We start from the raw sequence: 25,845 nt of genomic DNA, 5'->3' as shown, positions 1-25,845 counted from the left end.
ATTGTAGCAAAAAATAAAAAAAATTTAAAAATGCAAATAAAAAACATCTCTTAAATGTTTCATTTATAAAAGCTTATTTTTCCCCACCATCAAATTCTGTACACAGTCTGAAATAAATCACTTTACAAAATTGACATCTTGCATGCAGTTATTCTGCCACAATACATTTGCTTAACTTCAAGGTTTATGGGGGGAGGGGAGGGAGCTAGCATTTTTTTCTCAACCTTTTATGAACAGAAGACTAATACAGAGCTAGACTGGTTTTGGGTTTTGGCCTTTTGGTGGGGGGCAGAATTAAAATTAAACCTCAATTGCCAATAGAGATCACTATAGCTATCCCCTTTTCTAGATAACTTTACTAATCCTTCCTGGCTATATTAAAAATTATGCCATAAAATAAACACTTTTAAAAGGCACATCAAGTCAGAGGGTGGCTGCTCCAAAGAGTACTCTATGACAGCTCACGCTGATTGGAAAACATATCTGCTAGCCAAAAACATTCAAAGCATTTTCTTGAAATCCTGCTCACAAGCAATATAATAGCAAATGAACAAAGTAGAACAAATCTACAGAATTCCACTATGAAGTCCTGTATACTTTTCCCCCTAACATAATTGTTAATGACAACTATAAAATGCTAATATACAAAATAAACAAAATGTAGTTTGTATTTCCAAAACCAGAGAGTTTTAGACCAGGATACAGAGAAAAGGAAATGTTTTTATTAGTACAGTACATTCAGATCACATTTATATAAAATAGGTTGCTACCAAGGTCATTTGGTAAAGGAGCCATTGAATATATTTGGGCAAGGGTAAGTTTATGAACTATGCTATGAGGGAAGAAAATCAGATGCCAAAGGCTTCTTTTTCTTCCCTTTATATACCAAACTTAGCTATTACATGAGGGTCAGAATCACTGTTCAAATCTTTCTCACTTAATGTCACTTTGTAAAGCCAGAGTGTCTAATAATTTACTGCATAAAATTATAGTTTAACTATATCATAAACTGAATGATTCCTAGAGCATCTTTTTCTCCAATCACCTACTTAAGAAATTAGTATCTATATTCAATACATTGTCCATTTTTGAAGCATTTCCTACATTTCTAGTCAATCTTAAAAGCCTTATTTAGAAATAATACCAATCCACTTCTAATAGCTAAGGAGAACAATTTTTTAATCTGTAGGGTATCTTAAAAACCAATCAACTTGACATAACCTCCTAATTCCAGGAATGTAAACCGTAATTCAACCTTCAATTTTCCTAATATATTCTACTTTACTAAAATGAATTCCCATCCTGCAACTATTAACAAGAAAATTGTACTTAAAATAATATTAAAAGACAAAATCTCATTATTTAGTATTAGATTAATAGTCTATAATTCCAATCTTAAAAATATCTATAGCTATAACCTCTCCAACTTGTTAATTTCCAAAGAGATTAATAAAAGATGTGATTAACATCTAAACTTAGAGCAGACTGTCATTTGGAAAAAACTATGTTAACAATAACTATACCACAGTCAAATAGATCAACCCATCACCCTTTATGGTTCTGACTAAGGTTAATGAGCACAATTTGTCATAAATTTTCTAGTAACTCTGAAAACCTGAATTGAACAAAAAGACTACTTTTTTCGTAACACTTTATAAAAATAGAATAAAGGCTTGAGTTGTCTTCCTTGGAACCTGAGTAGTATTTGGCAATGTAAATGTCATTAAATATCTGTGAAATGAATAAACAACAACAAAAATGAGCACGCACTGCACTACCACCATTCAGTTCCTGATTACGTGCCACGTAATATGTATTTCAAATTCTACATTATAAAAGGGAATACACTCAACTGTTTTTTATTTCTACTAATAAAACACTGAAAGAATTATTCACTAAGAAACTCCAATTTAACAGAATTTAGAGTTGGACTTTCACAAACCCTAACTTGGCTAATGATTTTCTGCAACTGTATGACATTTTTCATTTTTTTCTTTATGAAATTAGAAAATATACAGAAATGCAAGTTGTAAGTTTCTTTGTAATAAATAACACATGTACACTACACTTGTTCATAATAACATTTATTTCTCTCATGAAGAAGTTACTTTTTAAAAAAGCTAGAAATTTGAGGATGAGGGTGAAAAAAGTAATGAAGTAACTATAAATGTTCTTCCACTTCAAAAATTGTCTGACATCTGAGCCAGAAGACTCTGCATCTATCAGTGACTTCCTCTTCATGTGTCATAGAAAGAGTTCAACATGCTTTACAAAATCCATTACATTTTAAGACATTTCCAACATCTTCTACCATAAATCAAGAAATCCATTTATGCAAGGTTACTTATGCAGAACTAATCACATAGAAAATTTTAACTTCTTTTTCAAAAATTAAAGTACTTTACTGTACTTGGCATTCCTATAATAATGATGTGGATATGTGGATTCAAAAACTGAAAGCATTAAGAGCATATAATTAAAATCCAAGGACTTAGACATTAAAAAAAATTTTAATATGTAGAATTCTCTGTAACAAATATTCTGAAAAAATAAATCAGAATATAAACACAATATAATCTCCTTTGGACTTGTCCTCTCCTTAAGTGTGGCATTACATAAACATAGAAAGTTGTTCCAAAATACTTGTATGTACTTGATATCACCTCAAAACCATGTAATCAAAAAATGTGAAAAAATGAGACAAAAAGATCTATAGGCATGATGCATAAGCAACAAAAACTCGAGTTTCTCTATTCCTAATAATCTCTAAAACCTATCTTCCTAATTTCAAGGGCAAATTTACACAAAAGAGAAAAATAAACAGTCATCTATACAACCTTTACAGCCTTTATTGATAGGGTATAGCCATTATGCCAAAATTCAGCCATTAATATACAGCTTCATTTCCCAACTAAAGCTAATGAGAATATATTTTACCTTAAATGGGACATAGAGGCAAATTGCCAAGAATTAAAATATAACCTTAAAGTCTTAATTTCATACTTCAAATATCAAAAAAAGCAATAATTCCCAAAATCATGAAAACATGATGAAGTAGCTATATAGGAAAGAAATGGGCATTTAAGTCATTTCATTCTTTCTTTATATAGTGAAAACAGATGTATTTATAACTTTAGCCTTCAGAGAGCATACTTCATAAAGTCATTCATTTAAAATAGACAAATGTTATACTCTGGTTTCTCTTCAGATTGCATAAATCTTTCGCCTTTTACTAAAATAGACAAATGTTTACAAAGAACATTTAACTTAAATTTCATAGTTGCTTATAAAATGGTACTTGAAAGATTGACCTGTATAAGGAAATAAGAGTCTTGTCAAGAGAGATAATAAACTATAAATATAAAATATATCACAATGTTAAAAACCTCATTGTGTTCTATAGGAAAATCAATAAAGATAACTTAATCTTTCTAGGGGAAAGAATATTTAGCATTACAAATTTAAAATGTAAATTTTATATATGGATTCAATAACAAATACATTTAAACCTTGCAATGCCACATAATCATCTATTTTGTGGAAAACAATAAAAGTGATGTACTTTTACAGTATGTGTACATCAAAACCAAAGGGTTAATTTTTACTTTTTCCTTTATTGGCAACTTTGGATGCATTTTTAGGTTTTGGTTCCCAAAGGGCATTTTTCACAAATCTTGAAGCTGCACCTCTGTCCAGCTTGCCAGCCTTTTTCTTGTCTGTTATTTCCTTGACTCTGTTCATGTATATTCTGATTCTTTCCTTAAAGATAAAAAAAAAAGCAACGGATTTACTAAGCTGTTCACCACCACTAAGCTTTATTATACTATACCTCAGTTAAATTCAACAGATATGTATTTATTGCCTATTGAGTGGTGCTAGTAAGTGCAAGTGAATAGGATAAACATGTTCCATGCTCTTCTGGAGTTCATAGTCTGGGGGGAACAGACATTAAAAAGTCATTTCAGAAGTATTTGGAGTGTTTCAAAAGGGGAAGAACTAGACTAAGACATCACTACAGAGATAAACACTGAATTGTTCATATGTAGTTATATATTTTTTAATTTAACATTAACCTAAATCCATATAAGAACTCTTATGTATCTGAAGTCTATAATCTAAAATAGAGCTCTCATATACTTGTATGCAACATACAAATTAAACTCTCTTGAAACTTTTCTAAACAGGAAATGGAAGAAGTAGTACTTAACTATTTTTTTTATTTTACCTTCTAGTATCACAATTAAAATAAGAAAATGAAAATACAAGATTTTTTGTTCAATTTCATAGTTTTGATTGATAAGCACATGATACTTTCTAATGAAATACAGTTTCTATATTTCTAATCAGTTCTAATCAGACTTTACAAGGTGAGGAACATAATAAGGTTGCCATACCACTTTGAATCCTCTGAGACCATTAATCAGAATAAAGGGCTATTTTATACTGTCACTGGAGAAATAAAGGGGATGAGAGCCATAAAATAGCATAGTAAATGATTGATCACTAATAAAAAGCAAGTTTTATTAAAATAATCAAAATAGTTATAGAAATACACTCAGAAAAAGGCAGACCCCTAGAACTTTTTAATTGTGAAAGGCTGACAACTCTGCTCAAAATCCTCTCATGGCTGTCTGCTTCCCTTAGAGTAAAAGCCCAAGTCCTCCCAACACACACCTACCCCAGCCTTGCCTGGAATGATCTTCCTCAAATATCCACATAGCCACTCCCTCTCTCCCTTCCAGCTGGCTCAAATGTTAACCTTGTTAATAGGCCCTGCCTTTACCATTTAAAATGGCAATCCTACTCAAGCACTCCAATCCCCCTCATCCTATGCTATTTTTTTCCCATAACATATAACTTTCTAACATACTATATATCTATATGTATTTATTATTAGTTTATGTTAATTGCTTGTCTCCCTCCACTAGATAGTCTGGCATCTGCCACAAGGGTAGTGGTATTTGTCAGCTTTATTCACAGAGGAACCATCTCACTTGGATATAATGCCTGGCTTCCAATAGGCATGCAATTATTTGTTGAATAAATAAATTGACTATTTTCAATGCCTTTCCCCATTCATGATATATATGACAAATAGGTTTCCTCTCACACACTAACTCTGTGATCAATTAGTGATGTCTGTCACAAGGTCAGAAAAGGGGAATGGGTTTATGTATGCTTTTTATGTGCCAACCATCGTCCAGAATATGAATGTACTCCTCCATAAAGTGGGTTCTGACAGAGAAAAAAGACAGATGATGATTTTATCCATTTCCAATGACAGAATCAAGTATTAAGACATTACAAATAAGTTTGTATTAAAGGAAAAATGAGAAACCTTATAAATGTAAAGTCCATATTAGAAAGTTGAAAACAGATGATACAGGGCACACTTCTTAAGATTTTAAAGTCAGTATCACCGGTCAAATCAAGATCTGTGCCTCATATTGTTTTACATTTTTGCTTTAAATATTTTTCACAATTTCTGTATTTAAAAATAAATTTGTTTTTCCCCCAAGAACTTTAAAAGAAGACAATGCATTAGTCCATATATTTATAAAATGAAGATATCTGGTTTACTCATTTTTTTATAAATAAATGACCAAGTATTCTACTAAGTTGTAAATAACATACATATCAACCACCATAAGACTTGAGAATAATAATACAGTGTCAAGTGTATTTCATATATTTACCTTATATCTTATAAACACAAAGAATAAATTTATTAACATTCTTATTCATAAAGCCAAGTCAAGAAGGTTACTGTAAGTTAGATTTCTAATTTTTTCTTTCATATTGAATGATTTAATTTTTGAAGTCAGCAAAAACTTCAAGATACTAGACCTTATATACTGTACTTATACATCTAAATGGAATACAAAGACAAACCTAGAAGATTTATTACAGGTTGTAAATATGTCAGTAATGCAGAATTACTGGACAGTACACATACAACTGGTGCCAAAAAAGCTTTTAGCTTTGTTGCTGAACTGGATTCTTTACTGCTGAGAAAATGAATTAATGGAAAAATTGAAAAGTGGGGGAGAAACTTTCCCGTCTTTGCTAGTAAATCAACTAGAATATACTTTTAAGAATTGTGTAAGAGTTTTTTTAAAAAAAAAAAAAGGCAGTTGTAGAGATGAACAGGATTTCAAGAATTTATAGAAAAAATAATATGGAAGTTATAAATTACTTGAATTGTAACATTTTCCCATCCAGAGATTTATATAATATATGGAACACCATTTCCCTAACAAAGGTAAGGAAAAGACATAAGGAAATCTGGCTCACTTTCATAATTTGGACTCTAAATAATTTTGTTCTCCACAGCTAGTATGATAAAGGTACTGTGACTTTGACTTCAGGAATACCACAACAAACAAAGAGTCAAATAAAAAGAAATCCACTGCAATCTTACCAATTCCTGCTTTACTGGATGTTCCTTAGGATTAACTCCCTGAGTTGCCAAATAAACTACAAGACAAAGATTTCATGGAATAAAATGGCATATATATTAATTAAGAGCATTAATTAAAGAAACTAGTTACTCACAAAAAAGAAATGTCACAAAAAATGATTAATTAAGTCTTAAATTATTCAACCTCTATGTAATAGTAAATTTTTATGTGCCTCAAGGATATCTGGTACTCTGACTTAAAAGAAATAAATATCTGACTATTAAAATTGCCATAAAGTATAACCGTATATAAAGTGCTAGCATTTAAAAAATAAATCACCTTTGACACAATAAATAATTTGCTAATTAACTCCAAATTAATATACATACCCCAAAACATTGAATTTAATGTGTAAGCAGAAACTAAATCCACTTTGGCTTGCTCAAGGGGGTCCAACTATAAAAAAAGAGAGAAAGAAAAAAGAAATACATACAAATTTTGAGCACCATCACATAAACTTTCACCAAATACAATGTATCAAAGAGATGTTTCTCTCCCTTCCTATAATCCAATAACCAAATGATCCTGAAATAATTTGCAAAAAGAAAAAGTTTTATTAACCAGTGATTTTTGCCCACAAATTTTCACTTCAGGGTATCAACTTTACTTAGACAAGGAATGTGTATAATCCAAGCAAAATTCTTTTCAATTATTTTAATTTCAGGAGTTATGATCTGGGTTTTGTATGTCAAAAGTAATTTATCAATATAAACACTGTACATGATGCACTTATGTATAAGAAGCAGGCTAAAATGCTTAGGCAATACCAAAGACAGAAGAAACATAATGAGATTTGTTTTAGACTGTCAAAGTCAATTTACTCTTTTTGTCCTATAGGGTTTCCAGAAACCCTGATAACATCATTGTAATATTTAAAAGGTCAAAGATAGAGTCTGTCAAAAAGAATGTTGTTAAGAGCTCCTTTTTTCTCAAAACCAAGTCAAAATAAAAATATAGTTAAAAAAAATATATAGTTAGGAAGTATTTCCTAAGGTTGGAGTTCTGTTTTGTTTTTTCCCCCTAAAAATACCAAACACTTATAAAATTGAAATTAAGGGGAAAAGGAACATATGTCATTAATCTGTATCTTCTATATTTTCATAACATAGCACTCTGTTTTATGAATTACATTTTTAGAAATTACATTTTTAAAATACCTTCTGCAACAACTCATTTCTAGAAACAGACATCATGGTCTTCAGCATCTCATCCACAGCACCAATGGAATTCTCAAATGTTGATAAATACTCATGAATTTCTACTGGATAGTCTTCATTAATTTCTTCACCTGCCATTATGACCAACTGGAAAAAAAAATTAAATTTTTAGAATTTGTGGAAGACAGAGATTGCTCTTTAGTTTACAAAAACAAAATCAATAGTTATATCATGCATTTAAAAATTACTAAAAGAGTTAAAACCTAAAGATAACTATACAAATCTTAAAATATAATTCTAGAGCAACTACATTCACTTTGCATCCTCAAATTGTTCAAGGTGGCAGGGGGAGAAGAGAACCTACCCAAGTCCACTAATGCTGCACGTATCAGAGCCTCAATGCCTTTCAAGAACAAAAGACCAAACATGGATTATCAATAATCAAAATCCCACATTTTAAAAACTTACAAAAAATAAAAGACCCGTTGAAATTAAAGACCAACCAAAGCTATGAAAGTACGATGAGTATATCCTATCCTTTATGCTTGTTGAAAAAATGATAAGCTCTTTCTTTGAAAAACTTTGAAAAATTTTAGCCCTTCTAAATTTAGGTGTTGAGGGGCACCTGGGTGGCTCAGTTGTTAAGCGTCTGCCTTCAGCTCAGATCATGATCCCAGGGTCCCGTCCCGCTTCTTGGGAAACCTGCTTCTCCCTCTCCCACTCCCCCTGCTTGTGTTCCTGCTCTAGATATCTCTCTCTGTCAAATAAATAAAATAAAATCTATAAATTAATTAATTAATTTAGGTGCTGATCTAGCAGCATGGTATATTAAACTAAAAAATTAGAAAACCTAGGTCTGAAATAGCTTATGACTATCACTAAAATCATTTTTAAGCCTATACTTACATTTATATATATTTTTTAAGCCTCTTTAAAATTGTAATAACAAATTCAGAGAGTCTATAAATCACATAAAGTCTACCAGCAGAAAAGAGGAAACTTGGGAAAAATAAACGATATGATTTTCATTTAGGCTAGAGTATATCTTGACAGCCCATTCTTTTAAAATTCACATTTATGGGGCGCCTGGGTGGCTCAGCCATTAAGCGTCTCCCTTCGGCTCAGGCCATGATCCCAGGGTCCTGGGATCGAGCCCCGCATCGGGCTCCCTGCTTGGCGGGAGGCCTGCTTCTCCCTCTCCCACTCCCCCTGCTGTGTTACCTCTCTCACTGTCTCTCTCTCTCTCTCTGTAAAATAAATAAATAAAATATTTTAAAAAATAAAATAAATTAAAAAAAATAAAAAATAAAAAAATAAAATAAAATTCACATTTATATCATAATACATAATATCTATGTGAGAAAAACCAAAATCCACACCAACATATTTAATATGATATCTAAGACCAAATTTTCAGAAGCAATTCCAAGCCATACGTACCATCTGTAGATTTTAAAAAATATACATATTTTTTAAATACAATGAAAATACCTCTTTCATTACAAAGATAAATAGAACAACCAAGAATGTGTAAAATAGTAAAGCATAGTAGAATTGAAGTAAAGAAACTTGGGCTTTCTGTCTTGCTTGATCACTGATTTTGTCACCTTAGATAAATCACTGAAAATCTCTGGGCCTCAAATATTTCATGCATAAAATAAGGCAGTTGGTCTAATGATCTGTAAAGTCCCTTATAATTCTAAATGTTATGATTATGTCACTTAACTTTAAAAAAGTACTATTGGAATATTTATTGACAATGTGTCAACATTTCTATTCAACAAGTACATTCTGCTGAGTCATCTGGTTTCATTAAAAAAAAAAAAAGTCAAGTCTATCTGGCTATCACTGCTTGGGCTGTAAAGTTACTATCTAACTACTGTGCAACCAGCAATTGAAAAAAGGACCTGATAAAAGAAAACCACACAGGAAGGAATTGTGACTTCTTGTTTCAAAAGGCTAACTAAAAATATGTATTTGCCTCTCATCCCTCCCAAAATCTCTCCAAATGACAAAAGAAATCCAAAAATAAGTCCAGAGTAATGTTGGAAACCAAAAAGGGCATGTATCCATCAGCAGACCTCAACAGCACAAATTTTTGTAAGCTAAAAAGCAAATGGGATCAGCGTGTTACGAAAGAGACCAAGGAGCCTGCAATCCCCCACAAACAAAAGAGAAGGTGAATGTATAACTAACTCCAAGATGAAAGGCACTAAGAACTGGGGCATAAGGGCTGAAAACAGCTAAACCAAAATCTCTAGATCTTGGAAGGCTCCAGCAGCTGCTGCCCAGATAAAGGTGTAAGTACAAGGGATATACTGCAAATATGGGGAAGATTTAGTGCTTATTCTCCTTACGTAGAATTTTAAGCCAATAAATTTGGAAAATCTGGATGAAAAGAATGAGGGGCTCGGGGGGAAAAAATTACCAAAATTAACCTAAAAAGAAGTATGTAAAACAAATAGATTAACCACAGAACAAAAATTTTAAGGTCAAAGATCTACCCTCCAAAAATGCTCCAAGTCTAGAAGATACAGGTAATTTCTTTCAAACCTTTAAGAAACAGTTAATTCTATAGTATTTAACTGTTTAAGAACACAGAAAAAGATGAAAAACTGAGATACCTATGTCATAACATACACAAAAATAAACTCCAGATGAATTAAAAAGGTAAATGTATAAACATATTAAAAGATTATTAAAATATTTATATAATCCATATGAAACCCAAATGCTATAAAAGGAAATGAGGGACAGACTTAACTACATAAAAAACTGAAAAAAAAAATGTACATGGTAAAAGTGTGCCATAAGCAAAGTTAATAGGCAAGAAACAGCCTGGGAAAAATATTTGCCAATAATAAAGAATTAGATTATATAAAGAATTCCTACCAATTAAAATAATACAGATATCTCCCATCAGAATGGCAATAATGTTAAAGATTAGCAAAGTTCAGTGTTGGCAAGGGTATACAATGAAGGTGGAATGTAAACTGGTATAGATTTTTTAAATGTACATACCCTTTGACTCAGGCAGTCTTAAGAATCTAGCTTAGAGAAATCCTTGTATACATACATACATACAAATTTATTAAAATGGACACCTTGAACTCTTCTCTCAATCTCTCCCACTTTCTCTTGCATCAGTTTTTCCTTCTGCTCTACCATTAACCATAAGCTTACCACATTTTATTTCTCCATCTTTGACAACAAAAGAAACATTTTGACTTCATATCCCCTCCAGAGAAAAAAAAACATTTTCCAACCCTTGAAAGACGGGCTTATACCAACAGTCCCAATTCCTCTCCTTCCATTCTTTCTTGAATCTGCTACAACCAGGTCCCCTCCTTCTCACTCAAAATTGCTCTTGTCAAGGTCACCCACATAGTCACACTGTTAAATTCTATGGTCAATTCTCAGTTCTCATCACTTGACATTGTTCACTCCCTTCCTTTAGTTTCCAGGGCATCACATTTTCTTGGTTTCCCTCCTACCTCATGGCTGCTTTCTTGGTCTCCTTTGCTGCATCCTTTTCATATCCTCAGCCTCTTACCCTTGATATGCCCACAGGCTGTCCTTGATTCTTTTTTCCCCTCTAATTTACTCCCTAGGTGAGCTCTGGACTTTAAATTGCATTAATATACTGATGACTCCCAGGTCTTTATCTCCAACTCTGACCTCCCCATGAACTCCAAATCACATTTCCAACTGCTTACTCAATACCTCTCTGGTTGGATGTTAATAGATTCTCAAATGTAATGTACCCAAACCAAAGTCTTGCCTGCTATAGTCTTTCCAACTCTACCTTTCCAACTGTTCAGACCTAAAATTACAGAATGGTCCTTGACTCTCCAGCCATAATGGCCTCATTGCTCTTCCCCTTCACATTGGGCATGCCCCTACCTCAGGACCTTTGTTCTTCCCTTCCTAGAATGCTTCTCCGGCACCAAGAGCTTCAGAGTTCATTACTTCACCTTCACCAGATCTCTACTCAAACGTCACCTATAGGTAATCCTTTCCTGACCACCCTTTGTTAAAATGCACCCACTACCCCCACCGACTTCCAGCACTCCTATCTCCTTCTCTACCTCACAGTGCTCAGTAGCATGACATATTTATTTTATTCATTTACTGTCTGGCCACCTCCAAAAGAATGTAGCCACATGAGAGCAGAAATTTTTGTGTTTTGTTCACTAGCACTGCCTGACAGTCAACAAACATTTGCTGAATGAAAAAACTCTTAACAAAATATTGGAAAGACTAATCTAAATATTCATCAATAGGGAAACAGTTAAATGAATTATAGCACATCCGTCCAAAAGAGTATTAAAAACAAGTAAATCTTTATGTAGTAACACACAATGAGAAGTGGTGAAAAAATTCATAGAACATTGTATATAAAACAATATGTATCTTACATATGCCATTTGTTTTTAAAGACCTGTATATATGAAAATATGTAGAAAAAGGTCTGGAAAGAGATACACAAAAAAGAGACATTCTTTCTGAGAAGAGGCAGGGATTAGGGAATAGGATCAAAGCAGACTCATTTTAATTCTTCATTCTTCATGATTTTTTTTTAAGAGAGCCAACATGCGTGTGCTAGCCGGGGCCGGGGGGAGTGAGAGACTGTTAAGCAGGCTCCATGCCCAGCACTGAGCCAAACTGGATCTCACAACCCTGAAATCATGACATGAGCCAAAATCAAGAGGCAAGGGCTTAACTGACTGAGCCACCCAGGCATCCCTAAATTTTGTTATTTCAAAAAGCATGTACTAAAATTGTAATAAAAAACAAATCATTAAATTCAAATAAAGGCATATTTTAACAATGCATTTTGGCTTTTAACAAATACTGCAAATATAAAAAACACAGGAAGGTCTTTATTTAAATGTGCATTTTTTTCATCCAATTTTTCTATTTGAGAATATTTTTCCTCTCCAGAATCATGATGGGGATTTTTCCTACAACTATCCCTGGTCCCTAGGCCCCAATAAACAAGCAGTTATTTATCGTTAAAATGGGTTAGGATGAACAGTGAAAGCAAAGCAGTAAGAATAATTACCCTCATTAAATATGAACTGAACCACTTGCCTTTTTCCTAACTAAAAAAAATAAAGGCAAGGCAGACTACAAAATAATGGTTCTTCTATTATCAGAAATTCCCTCCAATTCATATGATTTCTTCTAACATTTTATACAGACAGTTCCTAAATATTCATTCCTTCCACAGGAAAATCTACAAGGAGAGAACTGCAGAAACTTCCCTCTGTTCCCTTTGCTACTCAGATCCCAGAATAAAGCCATGAAATGTATGGTATTAGCAGCAATAGCAAACATTTGAAAATCTGCCTATAAGCCAGGCACTATTCTAAGTACTCTATACACATTAACTCCTTTATTTGAGGGTCAATAACTTGCCCAAAGTTGTACACAGTAAAATGTCCAAAGGGAAAGAAGAAAAGAACTCAACCTCCTCTGCTCCTTACCCTCTCCCAAGGTCTAAAGGTATTTCTCGCCCTTCAACCTGCTCCTTCTAAAGTACCAGCAGCAGAGGTGGAGGTAGGAGAGGGCAGGAGAAAACTGGCCTCTTTCCATTCCTAAGGTCTGGCTAAGATTTAAGTGCAGATGGAGGGAACCCTCCCTAGTAATCCCTACAGGATGTCACTGCCACTCCCTCCCTCCTCTCACTGGTAAGGAAAATCATAATACAGGCAGAAAAGGAGGGGTGCATATTATCACACAAGAACAGAAGCCATCTCCCTACCTCCTGCCGACGATTCTCTTACTTCAGGAAGGTCAATCCAGTCAGGAACCTGGGAGTCACCCATCACCCCTTCCTCAGACCCCAGATCCAATCAGTCCCATCAATTTGGCCTCAATGTCCTTACACCACAAGCTTTCCTCCACTCTCACTGACTAGATCATTTCAAGAGCCTCTGAGTAGTCTCCCTACTGTCAATTTTTTCCACTTTCAATTTTGAAAAGTTACAAGATATGATTTTTCTATAAAGATACTCTAGTCATGGTACACCTCTGCTTAAAATCCTGCAATAGCTCCCCAATCCCTCAGTATGGATACCAGGCCTATTATGACGTGACTCTTGCTTGTCTAACCTCATCTCTCATTGCCCCCCTCTTCCAATCCTACAGCTGCAGCCATGATGGCAGTCTTCCAGATGTGCCACGCTCATTCACTCTAACCTTTCACCTACATGGCTCTCTGTACATTAACCATTCTTCCCACTTAACTTTGTTCAAACTTTAGACATAAGATCAGGTTTTGCTTCAGCCAGTGAAGAATTCTCTGAGTACCACCCTCCTATTCTCTCTGAAAAACGCAACTACAAGCTGTCATATCACTAAAACACTATCTGGTATTGTCTGTTGATATAATTAATTTCCCTTTGACTACAAGCTCCTTGAAGGGGCTGTGTCATACTGATGTTCCATCACCACTGGCTGACACGTGGAATGACTATGTCTCAATCTGCCCAAGACAATCCTAGTTTGTGCCTATTGTTTCTACTGGCCATCCATTCAGCTCCCCATTTCTCTTTCAGAAGTCCCAGTCTGAGCAATAAATCATATGATCACCCTAAACAATGTAGGTTCTCTGACCCTTACCACAACTCCCCACCCCATTTTGTTAGAGAACGGCATCAGGGGAGTTGCTCCTGGTACCATCCAGCGCTCACCCAGAGCAGAGAACCAATAGGAGATTTGAAGACATTTATTGCAAGAAACCAATAGGAGATATATGAAGAGATTTACTGAAAGAAACTGGCTTAAGCAACTGTGGGGGCTGGCTAAGTAATTCCAAAATCTGCAGGGCAGCCATCAAGGAAGAGCATACTGGAAATCTTGGCTACAGGCTGAAGTTGCTGTCCACAGGTGGAATTTCTTTTTTGTCAGGGAAGCCTCAGCTCTGCTTCTAAAGCCTTTCAACTGATTGAATCAAACCCACCCAGATTATCTAGAATATTCCTCCTAACTTAAAGTCAGCTAATTTGTAGATTTTGATCACACCTACAAATACCTTTATAGCAACACCTAGATTGGTTTTGGACTGAATATCTGGGGCTGCAGCCTAGTCAAGCTGTCACATCAAAAAGACCGTCACACTCCTTTAAGCCTCCAGAACTACAGCAAAAAAAGGTACATTCCTGGCATTACAAGTTGTTGTTCTGACAGAATTTCCCCCCAAATAGCCTTGTTATTCCTGATTGTCAGGTTCCCAAGTAATAAAACTAGACTTCAAATTCCAACTAACAAATGTGAAGGAATGACAAATTAAAAAAAAAAAAAAATCACCATTTTGCAACCCCTGATGAAATTATAGATTCAGGCAACAATCACTGACAGATAAAGGGGTGATGGGGAAGTTTACAACACAGGAGTGAGACTATCACTACTTAAGCCCAGGGATCAATCTTCACATCACTGAAAGTAGGACACAAACATTATGAATCTCCTGATGTGAAGCAATGTGAGGTACACAGCACCATCTGCGTAGCATTTCCAACTTCCCAAAAAAGTTGACTCTGAATCTAATTGAGCCTTTAAAGCTAACTTCCATTTTACAGGAAATACAGAAGATAGAGAAACAAGTTAACACCACAAGAAAGCAAAAAGACAAATCTAAAGTGAGAAATACTCTACTGGACAATTGACCTGGTTTCTGTAACAAAAAATGTGATGAAGAAAAACTAAGAAAAGGGAGAAGTAGAGGAAGAAGAGATTAAGGAGATCTGGGAGAGCTAACAACCAAATGGATATGCAGACTTTGTTTGGATCTTGATTCAAATCAAGTATAAAAAAATATTTATGAGACAAAGAAATCAATACGGATCAGATGTTAGATGACACTAAGATTATTGCTAGGAAATTAGAATTCAGCTGAAAATGGCATTATAGTTATATAATATCATTTAAGGATGCATACTGAAGTACATAGGGGCAAAATTACAGGACATCTTGAATTTGCAATTTAAAAAAAAACTAGCCTTCATGAATTACTTATACTTTGAGAATAGAGATAAGAACCTATGTAGCGGGGCAGGGTGGGGGGCACCTGGGTGACTCAGTCGGTTAAGCATCTGCCTTCAGTTCAGGTCACGATCCCATGGTCCTGGGATTGAACCCCACGTTGTGCTCCCTGCTCAGTGGGGAGTCTGCTTCTCCCTCTCCCTTTACCCCTCCCCCTGCTTGTGTACCCTCTCTCTCTCTCTCTCTCTAGTAAATAAAGAAAATCGTTAAAAAAAAAAAAAAAACTCTGTATGGGGCACCTGGTTGGCTCAGTGGAGTGTCTGACTCTTGATTTCAGCTTAGATCATGATGTCATAGGTTGTGGGATCGAGCCCCTCGTCAAGCCCCTTGTCGGGCTTCTCACTAGCGGGAAGTCTGCTTGAAAGATTCTCTCCCTCTGCTCCTCCCTCCAACTTGTGCACTCACATGCGCATGCTCTCTCTCTCAAAATAAATAAATAAATCTTTAAAAAAAGAACCTATGCACATTATTTCTATAGTGAAATTAGATACCTAACTCACAAACCTAACATTTAGAATATAACTCGGTTCATAAATTGAGGAACACCTAAACAGAAATTACAGTCTAGAATACTAAAGCAGCTCTATTATCTGCCATTTCAATTCCAAATATAATTGGGGGTAAAGGGAAGCTAGGTTACTGGGCGAGCTCAACAGACCTGTGATAGTTGTTGAACAAAGCTTATAAAAACAAAACAGACCCTGTGGCCTCAAATGAGGTTTATATTACTAACATTTCCAACAAAGGCTGACATTCCAGAATGTCTAATTATTTCAATAATGTCACAAATTTCCTTCTAAAAAAATTCTGATGTCCTATACATTATCTTGCCCTCCTAAAAATGTATGCATGCCGGAATGAGTAAATAAACAAACCAACACAAGTCAAAAGTCATATGTAAAACTAGGGAAAATGTTTGCAACACAAAGACACAAAAAGGAACCCCTACAAATCAACTTAACAACAAAAAGAATACCTACAACCCAAAAGAAAAATGAAAGAAAATCAGAAGCTCACATATAAAGGAAATCCAGATGACCAATAAAGATAAAGCTACTCAATCTTATAATCAAAGAAACATAAATCGCTAAAACAAGATGTCACTTTTCATCTGCCAAACAAGCAAAAATTAAAAAGACTGATAGTATCTAATATGGTCAAAGGTGAGGAGAAACAGTCTCTCATTCACTATTAATTAGAGTGTATACTGAGTATGGGGGGTGGTGGGAATTTGGCACTGTGCTTCAAAATTACTTATGTTCAAATTCTTTGACCAAGCAATTTTACTTCCCAAAGAGTACATTTTCACACAAGATAACGTTCAAGGACATCTAGTATAGCCCTCTTTAAAATACTGAAACTTTAAAGCAGAGAACCATTAACAAGAACTGGTTAAATAAATTATGACATAGTCATTCAATAAAATACTCTGAGGCAGTGAAAAAGTATAAAGTAGAGCCAGATTCTTAAGATATATTAAGTGAACAAAAACTAAGCAGGATATAGAATACAACCCATTTGTTTTTAAGAAAAAAGATGTATGAGCATATACTTGTATATGCATGTAAATTTCTTAAAGGATACAAAAGAAGCTGCTAACTATGGCTACTTCTGGGAAACCAATAAGCAGGAAGGCAAAGGAGCACATTTTACATTATACTCTCAGAATTACGCGTTTTAAACAATAATAAATATAACATATTATAATAATTATATATTTTTACATATCATACATAAATTTTTTAATTATCTGAAATTTCGAAATTTATTCCCAAATATGCCCGATGTCATTTCCCCCAACTTAGCAGCTAAAATCAAACCTATATTCTTTAGCTCTATTATATTCAAAGAACCATATGAATAGATTCCCTTCTCTACACATAAATTTTCTAGCCACCATGAGGCCATTTTCTCCCTATTCTCACGTACAAAAGCCTCTCTGGCCTTGTTCTCTGCCTAGAACTCCTAGAATTGTGAGGACTCCCAGTCACCACCATTTTTTGCCTGCTTAACCCAGCTCCCTCATCACTCAGATCAAGTCACATTCACTACTTATAGAGTCTCACAGCGTCCTGGTTTCTCCCTGTCATTGTTGTAATTTTATACTTCTGCGATTATTTGATGAACGCCCATCATCCACACTATACTGTAATCCTGGTACAGGGCAAGTCTTTGCTCATGATTACATTCCAAGTATCGTGGCAGCATGTCATAGTTGCTAAATAAATATCTATTAAATAAATGAACCCTTAGTGCCTGGCATGTAGTAAATGCTCAGTAAATGTTATTCATTTACATGGCACTGTAGAGTATGTGCTAGGAGGAGTAAGGATAAAAAAAAGAATTGTCAGGGAACTAAGCGAGTACCTGGTTGAGGATAACTAGCATTAATTTGTGTCTTTTGTGAATTTCTTCAGACCTAGAGCAAGAATAATTATCCAGAATGAGGAAATGGCTAGGAAAGAACTTGGAAAAGCATCCTTAAAACAACTGACTGGGATGTATGGCCTTGAACGGAAAAAAGTAAGGCCCTTCCCTCTGCTTGGATTACCCCATCCTCACACCCCATCCCCTATGTTCTGGGCCTAGTGAAACATTAATTATTTAAAGCCAGGAGACTAATTATGCCCCTCCTCTATAAAGGCTCCCATAGCTTCCAAACAAAAGTATCTCTTCTTTGTTCCCAAGTTCTCCAGACTTAGTTATTATATATCCATCAATCATACTCCTTCTCATGTATCTTGATAAATCCAAAAGTGTCAAACCTCATTTTACTTGATCCATTCATTCATTGCATTTGACAAAAATGAACACACTACTCAGCCCTGAATTCCACAACACAAGACTCTCAAAACTGTCATTGTCCCACACTAGCTATTTATTCTGTCTCCTTTGCTGGTTTTTCATCTCCCCAAACCTATAAAGGCTAAAATGCCTAAGGACTCAGGTCTTATACTACTTTTCTTTTCTGTTTACATTCATTCCTTTGGTGATTATCTCCAGTCTCACAATTTTAAGTACCATCTGTTCACTGACAACTCCCAAATGTTCTTTTCCAGCAATGAACTCCCCCCACTGAACTCTAAACTTGGTAGACTCAACATCTCCACCTGGATGACTAACAGACATCTCAAACCTAACATGTCATAACTGAACTCCTAATCTTCCCCCACACAACTGCTCCTTTCTTAGTTTTTCACTTCTTAGTTAATGGCAATTCCACCCTTCAAGTTGCTCAAGCCCCAAACCCTGACAATTATTTCACTCTTACAATCCACATTCAATCCATAAACAAATCTGTTAGCTTTACCTACAAAATGCATCCAAAATTGAACTGCCTCTCACCATACTTCTTTTCACCCTATGAAGCCACTATAATCTCATATGAATTATTACAACACCTTCCTAATTAGTCTCCTGGCTTTTGCCTACCACACTCTCCAACAATCTGTTCTTAACATAGCTGCCAGAGTGATCCTGTTAAAAACCTATATCAGATCATGACATTCCTCTGCCCAGAACATTCCACTGGTTATTTATCCTCTATGTTATTCCTTCAAAGCAGGATTTATGTTGCATGACATTTGCATCTGCACATGACTAACATAACATCTTGCCACATATTAGGTACTTAGTAACTGTTTGTTACCCCTTCAAAACCAATGAAAGTAAATTGGGGACAAATTTTGAGAATCTTAATATCAGATTAGAGTTTGTACTTAAAGATATTAGGAAGTCACCACATGGATCCAAAAGAAAAATATACCATAAGGTACATTCTAGGGCTATTTCCATTCCTATGCTAAGTAGAGTTACATACAATTATGAACTGAGCCAGAAAAAAATCCAATTTATAATTTTGAGACATCTGCAGATGTTGCACCAGAATTCTATTACCATAATGACCTTTTTGCACTGCATTATCTTAGAAAATAATGGTGAAACACACATACAACAATCTATCAATAATATTGCTCCTTCGGCAGACAGTTCACATTGATGCCATCTATAATTCTCCTTCAAACTAACAGTAAAATCCCTGAGAAAAGATACTTTTTCCTTTTAAAGGTATTAACCTCTAAATAAATTTAACCCAAAGTCTGATAATAGAAAAAGATACAAATTACAAAAGGTTGCTCAAAGTTGAGATGAATAATTACATCAGATAATGAATTTACTTCTTTTAATGCCAATGTTTAATTCAAAGTATTTTCAAAATTACAGATATGAAGCAGCAAAATTACCTTCCAAAACCATGGAATTCGCTTATTACAAAATTCTCATCTCTAAAATAATAACCGTATATAGGACGATTGTGAAAGTTAAATGAATAATATTGGTAAAGCTATTAGAACAGTGCTTGGCTCAGTTACCACTCAATACATTAGCTAGTGGTAATAGTTATTAACTTACTAAAGTGAGACTGACCAAATGTGACCAATGTGGACGATTCAAAGCCATACTTGAAGGGTCAACTGTTTGGAATCAGTAGCTGAGATAACACATATAAATAACCATTTGAAAATTAAAAGCAGTTTTATGAAAAACTGTATCACCTCTGACCTGTGATACATATAACATTAACTATTTGAAGGCAGCTATAACACCCTGTAACATTTTGGAAAACCACTGTTCACACGGTCATTATTTTATCTTTCAACAAAACAGAGTTCTAGCATGTCCACAAATCACAAACGGTTCTCTGAATTTCAAAAGGAATTGTCTGAATTTTCGGATCCAACATTTTCAGATCCAGTGTCAAAATAGTTAATTCTCGGTTCAGTATGTTATCAGACAGTCCAAAGAGATTAATAAGCAGGACATATACATCTTTATCAAGCCAAAATTGAATTGAGGTCAACAAACAGAAAGACATTAAAGATAATTTAAACAGAAGTTTGAATCGCACCTAGCCTTCCTGAGGCATAATGAAAAACTTCGTCGAGATTATCGACTACAGATTTCGCCTTTAAATCGAAATTAGCCTACCATCTCACGTGGCCTAATACCGCAGCGGCAGGCCGTATGTGAATGATAAACGGTGACAACATAGTAAAGTTATTCCCCTACACCTTACACTTTGGCCTTCGTCCCTAAACAAGATTTGACGGCAGCTGAAAATTGTGCAGTCATTTAATTTCTCCTCCACCTCCCAATATTTAAGAGGAGAAGCTGAGGAGAAAAAAAACTAAAGGCCAGACCAAGAGAGAGTGGTGAGGGGCCAAGTTTAGCCAAAACCGGCTAGCAGCCGCAGGACAAACCGAAGTGGGGGTCCTGCAACAATGCCATCCCCCCAACGCTCAGGTATGAGGTAACGCATTCGCGAAGGCTACGCAGCCCGACCCGCTCCCCTCAGTCAGCCCGGGGATGAAAAGAGGGACTCCGAGAAGAAGCGAACTTTTGCAGAAACACGAGAAAAACTCAAACCCCAGCTTTGATTAATACCTCGCGGGCCTTCTACTCCTGTCTCCAGAAAAAGCAGTCGGGTGGTGGTGACGCCAATAGGCGCCGTCTCTGTCCGCTGCGCGCGCGGCGCTCTGTGATAACGTCACGCGACTCACCCCGCCCCCTGTCTCCTTTCCCCTGGGCGACTACCCTCAAATACCTCAGGCCAGACCTGTGGAAGGATTTGGGGCAAGAAACGGGTACCTTTTACTAGATTTGTATTCTGCGGAAACCCAGATACAAGTTGGGCATACATAACCATAAAAAAAATGTTAGTTACTAAGGCTTTGTTAGGTTTTTATTTTTGCTTAAACTGGTTCCGGGACCCTGGTTCTTTTTTTTTTTAATATTTTATTTATCTATTTGACAGAAGAAGACATAGCGAGAGTAGGAACACAGGCAGGGGGAGTGGGAGAAGGAGAAGCAGGCTTCCCTCCGAGCAGGGAGCCAATGGGGGGCTCGGTCCCAGGGCGCCGGGATCATGACCTGAGCCCAACGCAGTCGCTTAACGACTGAACCAGCCAGGCGCCCCTCCGGGACCCTGGTTCTTACTACACTCCCAATATCTGCCTCAAAATTAACCATCTAGAGCGGACTCCCAAATTATCTGTGGTGAAAGCACAAGTTCTTTAGTTTTAGAATTCATCACTGAAAGATACTTTTGTAAGATAGAGCAAAAATGAATTTCTTTGAAGGGGGGAAATCGGAGGGGAGACGAACCATGAGAGAGGATGGACTCTGAAAAACAAACTGAGGGTTCTAGAGGGGAGGGGGGTGGGGGGATGGGTTAGCCTGGTGATGGGTATTAAGGAGAGCACATTCTACGTGGAGCACTGGGTGTTATACACAAACAATGAATCATGGAACACTACATCAAAAACTAATGATGTAATGTATGGTTAACATAACAATAAAAAAATTTTAATGAATTTCTTGAAAAATGGAAAAAATAGGCAAAATACAAGGACAGATTTTTCATTAGTTTCAGTAAACATAAAATTATATTTTAATAAATATAATCAGATGTGAGAGGGAAAACTGATAATTGGAAATGTAGTATAGTAGTCCCCTCTTACCATGGTTTCACTTTCCCTGGTTTCAGTTACCTGAGGTCAACCGCAATCTGGAAGCACATGATCCTTCCTCTGATGAATTATTAGAATTATTAGACGGTCAATAGTCACCTAACACGATGCCTGCATCATTCAGGTCACTTTATCTCATCATATAAGCATTTTGCCATCTCATGTCATCACAAAAAGAAGGGTAAGTACAGTACAATAATGTATTTTGAGAGACCATATTCACATAGCTTTTATTACAATATAGTTATAATTGTGCTATTTTATTATCAGTGTTGCTAATCTCTTAGTGTGCCTAATTTACAAATTAAACTTTATCATAGGTATGTATGTATAGGAAAAAACAGTAAATACAGGGTTCAGTACTACATGCAGTTTCAGGCATGGAGGCAGGTGTTAGGTCTTGGACCATATTCTCTAAGGACAAGGTGGGGACTACTGTAAGTGATTAAGAGCATCATTTTTACATTTGTAACTTTTATATGTGATTTATATACATATATCAAATCATTATATTGTATGCCTTAAACTAATACAGTGTTGTAAGTCAATTATATCTCAATAAAACTGGCGGGGGTGGGGGAATGGAGAGGAGAAGGAAAAAAGAAAAGTTATCCACAACCTCTGGGGGCGGGGGGGTATAACTCCCGATAGCATTTGAAAACCACTGCCTTATGCTACATCACAGTTTCTGTTACTCTATTTCACATCAGGAGGCTGAATTCGCCTCAGTGCTAGTGAATACTCCAGCTCTTAGCTGCAATGAAAGAGACTCAGTATTTAACAATATAACTGGCCTTCGAACTGGAAGATAAAGGCACTGACCACATTCCCAGAGTAGATTAATTCCTTCCCATCTGATTACTTCACAGTACAAATGATGGTGGATGATGCAAAAGTAGCTGTTCAGGACAAACTAGCTATGTGACCCTAGGCAAGTTATTTAATCTCTCTGATCCTTAGTATTCTCATTGGGAAAATAGAGCTAATAATAACTGTGAGACAAATGAGGCACCATAAGTGCTTTCCATAGTGCCCAGCACAGAGTAAGCATTTAATAAACATTAATCATTAGTAAGAGGAATTATCACTATACAATATTATCACTAAGAAAAAGGAAATTAGAAAATTCTAAAGTTGATAGAAAAAGAAAATTCTGATGTTGGATTTAAGAAGTTTCTTAGATCTTAGTATTCAAATTATATATTACAAATCAGGCTCCCAATTAATACCAGAGTAAAATATTAGAATTTTTTTCTATTTTCTGGATGATAACAAAAGAAAATCACCATTTTACATCCATCATAATAATAATAATCAACTCAGGTGAGATTCATCAGTAGATGCTGAAACCATTAGGTGCAAGTTTGATGCACCACCTTAAAACACTTCATCATAGGTTATTTTTGAATTATGAAAGTAAAAATGGTAATTTTACAATAGCTAAATCTGGTACCTATAAAACCAAGTGTTCTATTTTAGCATCACTAATGGGACAAACTGACATCACATGCCTCCTTTTGTGATGCGCTAAGACCATACCATCATTTAATGTGTTATTCCTGCCAAAAGGGTATTATCTGAGTCTGATCCTCAGGAAATATCAAACACACCCAAAATGAGGAACATTCTTTAAAAAAAAAAATAGCTCTGTTTCAGAAATGTTAATGTCATGAAAGATTTTTTTATAAAAGAAAGAAAGAAAGAAAAGAACTGTCCTAGTTTGAGAAACTGCAGAGACCAACAGCAAAAGCAATGTGTGATCCTGGATTGGATCCCGAATCAATGAAGAAAAAAAAAAAAACCCTACAAAGAATATTACCAGGGCAGTTGAAATTGAATATAGATTCTATATTGAATAATGGTATTAAATCTATGTTAAGTTTTTTGTATTTGATAATTGCACTGTGATTATGTTAGAGAATGTTCTTGCTCCCAGGAGATGCATGCTAAAATATTTAGATTAGGAGTAAAGGGCCATGTTGTCTGCAATTTACTCTCAAATAGTTCTGAAAAAATATTAATAGTAATAATAATAGTAATTATACATGAAGAGAGATATCAGATGTGGCAGAGTGGTTTATTTTTTTTTAAAGATTTATGCATTGATTTGAGAGAGAGAGAGAGAGTGTTGGGGGGAGGTATTAGAGGGAGAGAATCTTCAAGCAGTCTCCCCACTGAGCACGGAGCCCAATGTGGGGCTTGATTTCAAGATCCATGAGGTCGTGACCTGAGCCAAAACCAAGATTCAGACGCTTAACTAACTGAGCCACTCAGGCGCCCCAAGTGTTTGGTTTATAATCAGTGAATCTAGGTGAATGACATGAGAGAGTTCATTGTGTTATTCTTGCAGCTTGTCTATAAATTTAAAGTACAAAAGAAAAAGAAGGAAGGAAGGGAGAGAGGAAGGGAAGGGAGGGAAAGGGAGGGGAAGGGAAGGGGAGGGGAGGGAAGGGAAGGGAAGGGAAGGGAAGGGAAGGGAAGGGAAGGGGAGGGAAGGGAAGGGAAGGGGAGGGAAGGGGAAGGGGAGGGGAGGGGAGGGAAGGGAAGGGAAGGGGAAGGGAAGGGGAGGGGAGGGGAGGGAAGGGAAGGGGAAGGGGAGGGGAGGGAAGGGAAGGGAAGGGGAAGGGAAGGGGAGGGGAGGGGAGGGAAGGGAAGGGAAGGGAAGGGAAGGGAAGGGAAGGGAAGGGAAGGGAAGGGAAGGGAAGGGAAGGGAAGGGAAGGGAAAAAGCATGATGGATGGGAGACCAGAGAGGAAGAGCCTTCTCTGAAATTCAACCCTTTAGCTTTATGGATGGTTTGTTTACAAGACTCCTGTCTTGTTTGTGACCTTTAAGGACCTGGGATGAAATAATCACCACAGGTTATGGTCTATGTGTACGAAATATTACTGTACAGAGTATTGCCCATTGCTACCCCCATCCCCTCCCTCAATTTTGAAAAGTAAAGTGCAGATCATACTAATGTTAACAATTCCAATAGCAAGCTTTGTTTCCATCTTTGTTTCTTTGTTTCATGTATCATGAATTAAAAAACTGTGAACTGGTCCACATCAGCATTTGGAAGTTTGTTCTCATTCATTAATCTCATTGTTTAATCATTGAACCAAAAGTGGTTAAATCACTCTCTCCCTACTTCTCAGACTGGATATTGAGAATAAATGAGCAAGTGAGGCTGCTTTACCACTCAGCTTCCCTGCACTCCACTCCAACTTCCAGCCTTGCAAGAGAGGGACCGATGGAGAGTAAGCTTTGCTCAGACAGATAGATACTGAGGGATGGAAGTCCCTGCATGTATGCCCAGCCCCATTTGGGACCTTGACTTGCTAGTTCAGAAGACAATCTGCAGTCTAACTCCACCTCATTTGACTCCTGTTGTAAGAAACAGAAAAATTATAGACAATGAGAATTTAGTAGCAAATTAGGCTTAGTTCAGGGGAGGTCGTTAGTGTTTCATGACACCCTGAGGAAGAATGCCCAGGTGGTAAGAATATTCTATCTTGAAACCAAGTAGGAGATTCTAAGTGATGAGCAATTGATGCCATCACTATCTGTACTGTTTGTCTAATTAATCTAAATAAATAAGCCACTTCCTCTTCTATTTTTTGTGCTTTTTTCTTCCTTCCTTCCTTCTTGTTGTTTTGTTTTGGTT

The 25,845-nt window shown here is 35.9% G+C and overlaps 1 protein-coding gene and 1 long non-coding RNA gene across 4 annotated transcripts in view; one reads left to right on the top strand and one right to left on the bottom strand.

The window, feature by feature from the left end:
- Window positions 1-700: 700 nt before the first annotated feature.
- Window positions 701-21,240, bottom strand: C1D (C1D nuclear receptor corepressor). The gene is made up of 5 exons (XM_027621213.2): window positions 21,113-21,240; window positions 7,619-7,765; window positions 6,791-6,857; window positions 6,422-6,477; window positions 701-3,759 (listed from the first exon to the last, which is right to left on the bottom strand). Exons 2-5 carry the CDS (start codon window positions 7,754-7,756, stop codon window positions 3,595-3,597), a joined length of 426 nt encoding a protein of 141 aa, XP_027477014.1. The 5' UTR covers window positions 7,757-7,765; window positions 21,113-21,240; the 3' UTR covers window positions 701-3,594.
- LOC113937242 overlaps window positions 21,230-25,845 on the top strand; it is a 55,655-nt gene continuing 51,039 nt past the window's right edge. For 2 of the 3 annotated variants that reach the window (XR_003524558.1, XR_003524560.1), the window contains exons 1-2: window positions 21,249-21,383; window positions 22,215-22,378. This is a non-coding gene — a long non-coding RNA (uncharacterized LOC113937242). Of the gene's footprint in view, window positions 21,384-22,214; window positions 22,379-25,845 lie in introns of all 3 variants that reach the window. The other variant, XR_003524559.1, reaches the window with a different exon arrangement.

This window comes from Zalophus californianus, chromosome 8 (genome assembly GCF_009762305.2).
Source record: "Zalophus californianus isolate mZalCal1 chromosome 8, mZalCal1.pri.v2, whole genome shotgun sequence".
Classification (NCBI taxonomy): Eukaryota; Metazoa; Chordata; class Mammalia; order Carnivora; family Otariidae; genus Zalophus; species Zalophus californianus.
This window is presented reverse-complemented; position numbering and strand designations above follow the sequence as displayed.